The 10225-nt window shown below is 63.2% G+C and overlaps 2 protein-coding genes across 2 annotated transcripts; both read left to right on the top strand.

Annotated features, from left to right (window-relative positions):
• Window positions 1-7020: 7020 nt before the first annotated feature.
• GJB1 (gap junction protein beta 1) lies at window positions 7021-8022 on the top strand. The gene has a single exon (XM_084269105.1). It carries the CDS (start codon window positions 7063-7065, stop codon window positions 7900-7902), a length of 840 nt encoding a protein of 279 aa, XP_084125231.1. The 5' UTR covers window positions 7021-7062; the 3' UTR covers window positions 7903-8022.
• Window positions 8023-8808: 786 nt separating this feature from the next.
• On the top strand, window positions 8809-9927 carry LOC311195828 (gap junction alpha-3 protein-like; the record flags this gene model as incomplete). The annotated part of the gene is made up of 1 exon (XM_084269260.1): window positions 8809-9927. The coding sequence occupies one exon, from the start codon at window positions 8809-8811 to the stop codon at window positions 9703-9705; it is 897 nt and encodes a 298-aa protein (XP_084125386.1). The 3' UTR covers window positions 9706-9927.
• Window positions 9928-10225: the final 298 nt, after the last annotated feature.

The following is a 10225-nucleotide window of genomic DNA, read 5'->3' as shown; positions in this document are numbered from 1 at the left end:
CTGCGCCGCGGGGCCGCGTTCTTTTGTATTTTTGATATTCCCCCTCCTCCGTCGCCCGTGCCCATGTATCTCAGCCAATAGTCTACCTGACGGTCTGCCCGTGAGCAACCCCCGCCCCCGCCATGGCCCAACCAGTTGGCACCACCGGCTAGTGCCACCCACCGCCCCATGTGGGCATCACCTGCTGTGAGCACCATCTGCCCAACCCCTTCGACCCAGGGCAGCCTCTCCCTCTCCCCCTCCCAGCACTGTGTCCCAGTGGTCCCCATTCTGTCTTGCTCTCCCGGGAGCATACCACATCCCTTCACCACTGCCTCAGGGCTATGCTGTGCCCTCCCTCCCCGCGCTGCTGCCCCAAAGCAGAGCCAGGGGTTTGGAGCTGTCGGCAGCGGCACACAGCACTGCGGGGCTGGCAGGAGCAAGGCGAGCCTGGCGCTGACAGCGACTCTGCCCCCCACCTCGCTCCCACTGCGGCCTTTCCCTGTGGCAGGGTGACCTCCGCTCAGCTCAGCGCGTGGCCAGGATGGACACCTGGGCAGGGGCTGCTGGAGCAGGGCCCCTGGGGGTAACGCAGCCTGCGTGGGGCTGGAAGCACCCGCCCTGGGGCACCCGCTGGCTGGGGCAGGTGGTGGTCACCAGGCTGCATACAGCTGTGGGTAGCAAGACTCGAGGCAAGGGATGCAGCTGGGCCTGGAGAAGGAGCCGCCCAGGAGCCTACATTGGCCACCCCAGTCTCAGCTCCATCCCACCCCTGGAGCGGGTGCTGGCACGTGGGGCCTGGGGAGGCAGGAGGAAGGGAAAGGTGAGGACACCGTACCTTGATTCTGTGCAAGATGGTCCGGCTGGCAGACGCTGCCCGCGCTGGCAGCCATGATGCACCGGTGCCGGCTGGCCCTGCTGCCTGGGGCCAGCACACCCCCAGCCCTGCGCCCTGCCCCGGCGCCTGCCCCCCCACCCCCGGGCAGGGCTGAGGGTTGAGGATGCTCATTGGAGAATGTATTTATACCCTGTCACCCGTGCAGAGTAACAAATTCCAAATAAAACAGAAGTGATATTTTTAATAGCAGCGTGTCTCGCCTCTTATTGGAACATGCAAGGGGCTGGGGTCTCCTGGGCTGGTTGTGGCTCAGAGCCACCCCAGCCATGGCCATGCCTGCTGGCAGAAGGGTCTGGGCTGTCCCTGTCACCCTGGCACGCACCCTGCCAAGGAAGCAGGAGGACACAGGTATCACACCATCAGGTTGGGGTGCTGGGACCCCCAGCGCAGCACACACACACAAGCCAGCACCATGCGACCCAGGGTTGCTAACACATTGGGGGGGGGGGGGGGGGTGCCCTGCATGCCCCAGCCCTGCTGTGCTCCCCCGGCACTGAGACCCCATGTAGGACCTGGTCTGCCCCAGAGCCCTCTCCCACTGAGCTCCCCTCCAGCCTTTCTTAGCTCAGCTCCTCTTCTGCTGCTCGCCAGCCAGAAAAGCGGCTGGTTTCATTTCTTTTTAATGTAATTTCAACTGGAATTGCCATGGAAACCAGGCATGGGGCCTGAATCGCCTCCAGGCAGTGCAGGCAGTGGAGCCAGGGCAGAGGCCCCGAGCCAGGGGGTCCAGGGGGCAAGTGAGCAGCTGTGCAGGGGGATGCATAAGGAACAGTGCCCTGCTGTCCCACAGGCTTCTTGTGGCTGCAGTGCCACTGGCACCTGTCACTCCACTCAGCACCATGCTCCAGCCTCTGCACTGGACTCCTCATGGCCTCCAGTGCTGCCCAGTGTGGGGGTCCTGGAGCCCCCGCCAGTCTGTGCCCTGTGTCCTGGAGCTGCAACACACAACAGGCAGTGTGGGCAGGACATGGGGCATCAGCCTGGGATGGCCGTATGCCCTTCATCATGGGGCAGATGGAGAGGGTGGGGAAGGCACCAGAGGCAGACCACATGGCACACTGTGCTGCCAAGGGCAGGGGTACTGTGTAGTGCCTGGGATGGGCAGCAGCAGAGCTAAGCCATAATGGGACTCCCACCCAGGTCATGGGACTGCCTTCCCCTGGGCTTTTCCATGCCAACTGTCAGAGCTGTTCACTATGGGATCAGCCCTCCGGGCAGGTGGGTGGCTGCCCACCCTGAACCCTGACTTGCAGTCCCATCAAGAGCTGGCCCAAGCACTGGGCCTCATCATACCCACCCAGCAGCCACAGGACCATGGTCCCAAGGTCCTCTCTTGCAGCCCTGGGTACCTATTTAGTGACCAGCTATGCGATGAACCTAGATGAAATACCCACATCAGGCCATGGGGCCAGGTTTCCATGGAAATGCCAGTGCTCCACAGCAGAGCTCCAACAGCAGCTGCCTTGTGAGCAGCAGGGTCAGCCCTGCCGTGGCCCATCCTGATGATGCTGGCATCACTGCCAGCTACCCACACAGCCCTCTTGAAGAGGAGATGTCTTGCTCTGCCCTTCTGTCCCCACTCCTCATCCTTGCACAGCCCCAGCTGCCTGCTGTCCCCATGTGCCAGCATGGCCACCCCAGCTACACCCCCAAGGGCAAGCTGGTGACAGACGGCACATTGTTATTATGCTTTTGCAAAACTCCTGAGCCTGCCATCTGTCCAGGGTGTCCTTGACCATCAGCAACATCAGCAGCATTTCTTTGGAGACTGGCAAAGCCCAGGGGACACTGCATCCCAGAGGGCATATGCAGTTAACATCTGTGTGACGACTGTGGGACATCCTCAGCTTCAGAGGACACTTTCAGGGGTGCTGGCAAAGGGAAGAGTGAGGCAATTGAACCACAAAGATATCCCTGGTATGGGGAGGGGATAAGTGACTTGTGCCTGACCCCTGCCTACTCCAGAAGCTGCAGCCAGCAGGATGCTGCTCTGCACATAAGCATCACCAGAACAGCCTCCTGGCCCCCACACCCCTGATGCACACAGGACACGGGATGGCAGACCCCAGGCTGGTAGGACAATCCATTATGCCACGCGCTGCAGCAGCGCAAAGGATTTCTGTGCTCATCTGCTGCCAGTGCCCACCCTGGCAGAGCTGACTCAAACCAGAGGGCTCTGTCTCTCCAAGGGCAGCAGCCAGGATCCAGGGACCCCCATGCTGCCGTCAGCCTGAGCCCAGAAGCCCAGCAGTGGCTATTCAGGCTGGCCACGAGGCTCAACCATGCGTGGGGCCACCCCTGCCCGGGCCAGGATGGCAGAGGCTTGTTTTTCCTCCGTCCTACCCGACAGGCTGCTGGGCTGCGGGATCTTTGACCACAGTAAGGTGCCAGCAGTTGCATAACCCCCGTCCCGCCATCCAGACATTGGCTCGGCCCTGCCCACGTTGTGTCCAACGTGTACACACATCCTGGAGCTCTTCGCTGGAACTTCAGACACCAGATTAACCTCAGGATCAATGTGATTAACAAAGCACCTGGGTATGACCCACGCCGGGGCAGTTTGCAGAGCAGTAGCGGCAGCACTGACCAGCCGTGGCCGTTTCGTGCAGCCCGTCCTTGTCGGCCAACAGCTTCTGCCCAGCAGCTTTGCCCACTGCGAACCGGCAGCGGGACCCGGGCACGAAGGCCGGCGGCAGCCCCCGGCAGGCTGAGCTCCATCCCCGGGGGACACCGGTCCTCCCATCGCCTCCCGCTGAGACACCGGGCGAGCGCAGGGCCGGACAGCAACGCCCCGTGATCCTCCTCCCGCCTCCCTGGTTTTTTTCCTCCATTTTTATTATATTTTCAGGCAGATTCCCACGCGTTGCCCACCCCCCCCCCCGGGCGCTGCCGCGGGCGGGCACGGACCCGCAGCCCGGCCTGTCTCTGCCCCCCTGCCCGGCCTGTCTCTGCCCCCCTGCCCAGCCGCTCTCTGCCCCCCTGCCCGGCCTGGCTCTGCCCCCCTGCCCGGCCTGGCTCTGCCCCGCAGCGCCACCTCCTGCCGAGGCCGGGCGCGGCCGCCCCCCGCCCCTGCTCTGCCTCCCGGAGCCCTGCAGTGACCCCCCCTCCTCGCCTGGCTCCCAGGGTGCCCGGCGCTTCCTCCAGCCCGGCTCCTAAAGCCCCCCCCGCCTCGCCCCCCTTAAGCCCAGCCCGCAAATCCCCCAGTGCCCATCAGTCTGTCCCTGGGACCCCCCCACCTAGCCCCCAGCCTGAGCCCCCCAGCCTAGCCAACGCTGCCTGCCCCCCCAGGACGCCCCGCGGTACCCATCCCCCGCCCCCCGCAGCATCCCCGCAGGGCCTCTCCGGTCCCGAGGCGGGTCCCGCCGCCCGGGTGCGCGGGCAGGGCGGTGCTGGCTGGGGCCGGCCCCACACCCCGCCGGGCGTTGCTGACTCAACGGGCTGCTTATCGTCGGCTGATTGGAGCCCCGGCCAGTTCCACCCGCCCCGCCCCCCGCAGCCCACCATCGCCGTCAGGTTGCCAGGGGATTCCTGTCAGCCCCACAGCCGCCACCCTGCCATCCTCAGGCAGGGGACAGGGGCACCACTGCCGTCCATCCTCGGGCAGGGGGTGGTGCAGGGTCCTGTAGTCAACCCCAGGGCCCCAAAACGCAGGGCAGGGTTGGCATGTCCCCGCACACGGCAGGATTACACAGTGTGCTCAGCAGCGGGACCTTGAAGTGAGCCATTAGCTGGGTTAATAGTTGACAAGATGTTTGCCTTCCCCTGGATACACTTTTGAACATTAAATCCGGGTATCAGTAGCTCCCCCGGGACCACCTAGCAGCCCACAGCAAAAGATCAACATGTTCTGGGTGCTGGGGGTGCCCAGAGACGTCCCCAGGGATGGAGAGCAGGGCCTTGCCATGGTGCATGTACCCATCTTGGAGGGGATGTGGTGGGGAGGATGCTCACAGCAGAGGAGCACAGCCACGGAGGTCGCAGAGGTCTGACTGGGACCATTCTGGGGGGCTGGCCCTGCCTTGTGCTGCGGTGGCCCCATGGCTGTCCCCGGGGGTGGCTGCTCGGCGTGTGCCTCAGCGGTGTGAGCACATGCTGAACACACCTGCAGTGTTTATTGGCAGGGACCAAGTCCTGAAGGAGTGTGGCTATTTTGGGAGGGGTGGGTGGGTGGAGGGCGGTATAAAGTCCAGGGCGCTTTGCTGGAGGTTGAAGTTGCTGCATTCCCCAAGAGCTTTGTCTGTCCTGGTGCTGAGGTGAGAGCCTGGTGGGCATAGTCCTGCTGTGGGGGGGCCCCCCATGTCCCCCAGCTGGAGGTACTGGGGGGTTAAGGGTGGGGGCTGCAGAAGGGCTCAGTGGTGGGCCAGGCAGGGCAGAGCTGGGAGTGCTGGCCCCCGGGGGTGGTGTGGCCGGAGCAGAGTGTGCCCTGGCACTGGCTGCCCTCCCTGTGGCTTCACTGGGAAGCCTTTTGTGCTGGTCCAGGCACCTGCACCCTGGGCTAAGGGGTGGAGGTGGCATTTGGGATGGCATTGTTGCCCCACCGCTCTGCAGGCTCCCAGCTGGTGCTGCTCCTCACCTAAGGCTGGGGGCAAAACCTGAAGGACATGGCACCATCCCTGCGGGGCTGGGGCACACTGTGGTGGTGTTTCTGGGACACCAGCCCAGAAGGACATGGGTGCAGAAAGGCTCTGCAAGCACAGGGGTTGTTGCCCCCAGCAGTGTGTGTAGGCAGTGGAGCAGCATCAGAGACCCCCCCCGTTGCAGCAGAGGAGCACAGCTCTGGTAGCACATAGCTCTTGGTGCTGAGCGTGGCCCCGTTAGTGTCCCGGTGGACACTTTCCCATGCGCCCAGCAAGACGGGTTGTGTGTGCAGGGCAGGTCCAGTGCCCACACAGCTGCACCAACCCCCTGGCAGCAGAGCCTTGAGAGCATGGCAAGGCTCACAGGGGCTGCTCCCAGCACACCCAGCCCCACAGGTCCACAGAGACTGCTCAGTGTGGGGCTGGGGAGCAGCCAGATCCCAGCTCCGGTCATGGTGCCCTGAACCCTCCATGCAGGATGGACATACAGCTGGGATCTGCTATGCATCCTGGGGAAGGGACCCCCCCCAGGCACCCCAGGTTGGCTGCCCAGCCTGGTGCTGCCTGCAGCCGGAGTCCTACCAGGCAGAGCAATGAGCACCCGGGGGTGCCACGGCTGTGGTCAGCGTGGGGCGAGGTGGGAGTGGGTGCGGGGCCGGACAGCGGGAATACAGCACACAGGCACTTTGTTTGGCTGGGGTGGGCGGAAGTCAGAGCGTTGGATCTGAATGCTAAAGTGTGTTGTTCAGGGGCCCATAAAGGGCCCATTGTATGCAAATAGTTTATAAAGCAGCATATGACTCCCAGTGCAGGGCAGTGGCGGCTAGAGGAGGGCAGGCGGAGCAGAGCTCTCCTGTGGGAGACATGAGACCTTAGAGGGGCCACGGGGGCAGCTCGCGAGGACCCTTCCTCACCGGCAGGTATGCGCCGCCAGGACCCGCCACACCAGGGGTGGCCAGAGGGCAGGTCCCTGCTCCCCACCCTCAGGGTGGGAACCAGCTCTTGGGGCAGCTCAGTGCTGGCAGGTGGCCCCAGCAGGGTGGGGGTCTGTGCTTGGAGTGCGGGGTCACCCCTTGGTCCCCAGGCAGGGACAGCTTCAGGTGGGTGACAATGCATGGGGGGCCTCCACAGCTCGGGGCTTGCTGGCCCCACTCATGCAGGGAATGGGGGGACAAGGGCAGGGAGGTACTGGTGTGCAGGAGCCTGTGGACCTCCTTGGGTCCATCTCTAGCCAGAGAGCTCCCCTCTGGATGCAGATTTGGGATCTCTGTGGAGGTGCGGGAGCTTCAGCCCTAACCTCTGCAGCAGCAGTGGGTCAGGATTCTGATGCCAGGGTGGGGTAGCAGGGCAAGAGCAGCTGGCATTGCACAGCCTGCTGTGGCTGAAATGCTGCCCTGAGGTGTGTCAGCAGTGGGAGCCAGGCTGCTGGCCTGCTGTCCTTCCATCCTGCTGTCCACCTACCGGGGCTGTGGCAGTCAGCTGCTCCCAGGTCCCTCCTGGAGCTGGCAGCTGCCATGAGGGCTGGGACACAGTGGCTCTCAGCCAAGGGGCCCTTCCCACTCTTAACACAGTCTTTCTTGGTGCTTGCTCCTGTAGACGTGAGGAACGATGAACTGGGCTGGCCTCTACGCGGTGCTGAGCGGGGTGAACCGCCACTCCACTGCCATCGGGCGCATCTGGCTCTCCGTCATCTTCATCTTCCGGATAATGGTGCTGGTGGTGGCAGCTGAGAGCGTCTGGGGGGATGAGAAATCTGCCTTCACTTGCAACACGCAGCAGCCTGGCTGCAACAGTGTCTGCTATGATCATTTCTTCCCCATCTCCCACATCCGTCTGTGGGCCCTGCAGCTCATCCTCGTCACCACACCGGCTCTCCTTGTGGCCATGCACGTGGCCTACCAGCAGCACCAGGAGAAGAAGCTGCTGGTGCTGACAGGGCATGCAGACCCCAAGCACATGGAAGAGGTCAAGAAGCACAAGATACGCATAGCGGGTTCTCTGTGGTGGACATATGTCTGCAGTGTGGTCTTCCGGCTGCTCTTTGAGGCTGTGTTCATGTACATCTTCTACATGCTCTACCCAGGCTACCAGATGGTGCGGCTGGTCAAGTGTGAGGCTTACCCCTGCCCCAACACCGTTGACTGCTTCATCTCCCGACCCACCGAGAAGACTATCTTCACTGTCTTCATGCTGGTCACCTCCAGCATCTGCATCATCCTCAACATGGCAGAGCTGGTCTACCTGGTGGTGCGGGCCTGTGCCCGCCGACATCAGCACAACTCCAACCCCTCGTCAGTGAAGGGCTCCTTCTACAAGCACAAGCTCTCCTCTGAGTACAAGCAGAATGAGATCAACCAGCTGCTGACAGAGCAGGATGGCTCCCTCAAGGACATGTTGCGCCGCAACCCTGGGCTGCAGGAGAAGGGTGACCGCTGCTCTGCCTGCTAGGGCCAGGACTGTGGGGGCCCCGGCCCTGTGTTGTCCCTGTCTCATGTACATAGAGCATCCCTCCGGTGCCGGTTTCGCCTGGATGGCCAGGAGGAAATCTCAGGCCATTAAACCTCAGTTCTCAGGCGCTGCCTCCCTCTTTTCTGCTCCATCTGGGATGTGCCTGGGGCTGGGGTGCCACTATGGGGTGCCCACCCCTGCACACAGGCCCAGGTGGGTGCCACCATGGGCTGTGGTGACTGCAGTGCCTGGGCTGGGCTGGGGCTGTGGCGTTGGTGCCCTGGCAACCAGCATGCAGGACCAGTGACCCCTGGGTGGCATTGAGCAGTGTCCAAGGGCTCACACTCCCCCAGCTCCAGCCCCTGCAGCCCCGCATATATTTAGAAAAGAGCTCAGACCGAAAATAGAGGGGAAAAAAAATTCCCCAGTGGCTGTTTCATCTGCCAGTCAGGATGGAAGCCAATGGGGCACGCAGTACCTCACGTCCCGATAACCCTGCGCCCAGCAGAGCCCGGCAGACTTGTCTACACCTGCTGAGGAGCTGGGCACTGAATGGGAAGGGGCATTGTAGCATCCTGCACTGAGGGGACCTGACAGCGCGGGAGCACCGGGTTCTGCTCCACACAGCCAACGGTGAGGGGTCCCTATGCCGGGTCACCACCATGGTGGCTCCTACAATGCTCCCAGAGTGGTGGGGCTGCTTTCTGCTGGAGGTCTTTGCTCCTGCTGCCTTCCCCATGACAGGTTAGGGGGTCCCATGGGATGCAGGGTGGGAACACTCCAGGGAGAGCCCCGGGTTGGGTCCCTGTACGCCTGCCTGGCCAGGGAATGGGATGATGGATTGATGAGTTGTGGGGCAACCGTGTCTGGAGGGTGGTTGTCTTGCAGAGTACCGCAGCGCGTGACATGGGGGAATGGAGCCTGCTGGAGCGGCTGCTGGAGAGCGCCCAGGAGCACTCCACAGTGGTGGGGAAGGTCTGGCTCACTGTCCTCTTCGTCTTCCGCATCCTGGTGCTGGGGGCAGCGGCAGAGCGGGTCTGGGGTGACGAGCTGTCTGGCTTCTCCTGCGACACACAGCAGCCCGGCTGCCAGAACGCCTGCTACGACAGCACCTTCCCCATCTCCCACCTTCGCTTCTGGGTCCTGCAGATTATCTTCGTCTCTACGCCCAGCCTCGTGTACCTGGGCCACATCCTGCACCTGGTGCATCTGGAGGAGAAGGCACAGCAGCAAGCGGTGGCACAGGCCAACAGCGGGGCCAGGCGGCAGCGCCTCAGGCAGCCCCGGCTCCCTGTGATGGACACGCAGGGTCAGGTCTACATGCGGGGGGCCATCCTGAGGACGTACATCTGCAATGTCGTCTTCAAGGCTCTCTTGGAAGTGGGCTTCATTGTGGGCCAGTACGCCTTGTACGGGTTCCAGCTGAAGCCCCTCTACACCTGCAGCCGCTGGCCCTGCCCCAACACCGTCAACTGCTACATCTCCCGGCCCACTGAGAAGACCATCTTCATCCTCTTCATGCTGGGGATGGCCTGTGTGTCCCTGCTGCTCAACCTGGTGGAGATCTACCATGTGGGTCTCACCAAGTGCCGGCAGGGCCCAGTCCCCAAGTCCTGCATCCTGCCCAGTGCTGGTGGCCCTATGGGGTCCCATGGCACCCACGTTACCCTGCCCAGCAGTGGCAGCCCTGTGGCTGCTGGCAGACCCCCCCATGGCCTGGGACCCCTGGGGAAGGCGGGTGCATGGCTGGGAGTGGGCAGTGGGTCCCATGGGAAGGCGCGAGCAGCAGACCTGGCAGTGTAAATGGGACCTGCTGTTATGCTCAGGGATGGGTGATGCATGGGTGGCTATGATTGTGGTTCTGTCTACAGGCCCTGCCAGGCTCGCAGCATGGACCCCACGTCCAGTGCAAGACATGGGCCTAGGCCTGGAGACACGGCTCAGCTGCTCCCTGTGCTCCTGGGAGCAGCGGGGCTGAGAAAGGGTGGACTGGGGTAGGAACCTGTGAGCCCTGGGGAGCAAATAAACGCCCACTGCACCTCACTCGCCTCCTGCTCTGCCCACAGGCACTGCGGCATCGCTCTCTTGACTGCTCTGTCCCACGGACACACTGTGTGGCCAGGGCAGAGCCACTGCTCTGGGTTGGGTTTGGCTGCGTCCTTATAGGCAAGGGCTGGGCAGGGACAGGCACGACCTTCTAGGCTGGCACCAGCAGGCACAGGGCCAGGGGTCAGCCCAGCATGCCAGAGCTGGCAGGGCACCAAGGGGCACACAAGGCAGGAAGTGCAGGCAGGGGTGGACAGGAGCAAGGTGCGTGGCAGCA

Source organism: Gallinula chloropus (assembly GCF_964237585.1).
Source record: "Gallinula chloropus genome assembly, chromosome: 11".
Lineage (NCBI taxonomy): Eukaryota > Metazoa > Chordata > Aves > Gruiformes > Rallidae > Gallinula > Gallinula chloropus.
This window is presented reverse-complemented; position numbering and strand designations above follow the sequence as displayed.

What these genes read in the sequence shown, in the direction of transcription:
- GJB1 (XM_084269105.1), top strand. Translation starts at nt 7,063, where the DNA reads ATGAACTGGGCTGGCCTCTACGCGGTGCTGAGCGGGGTGAACCGCCAC.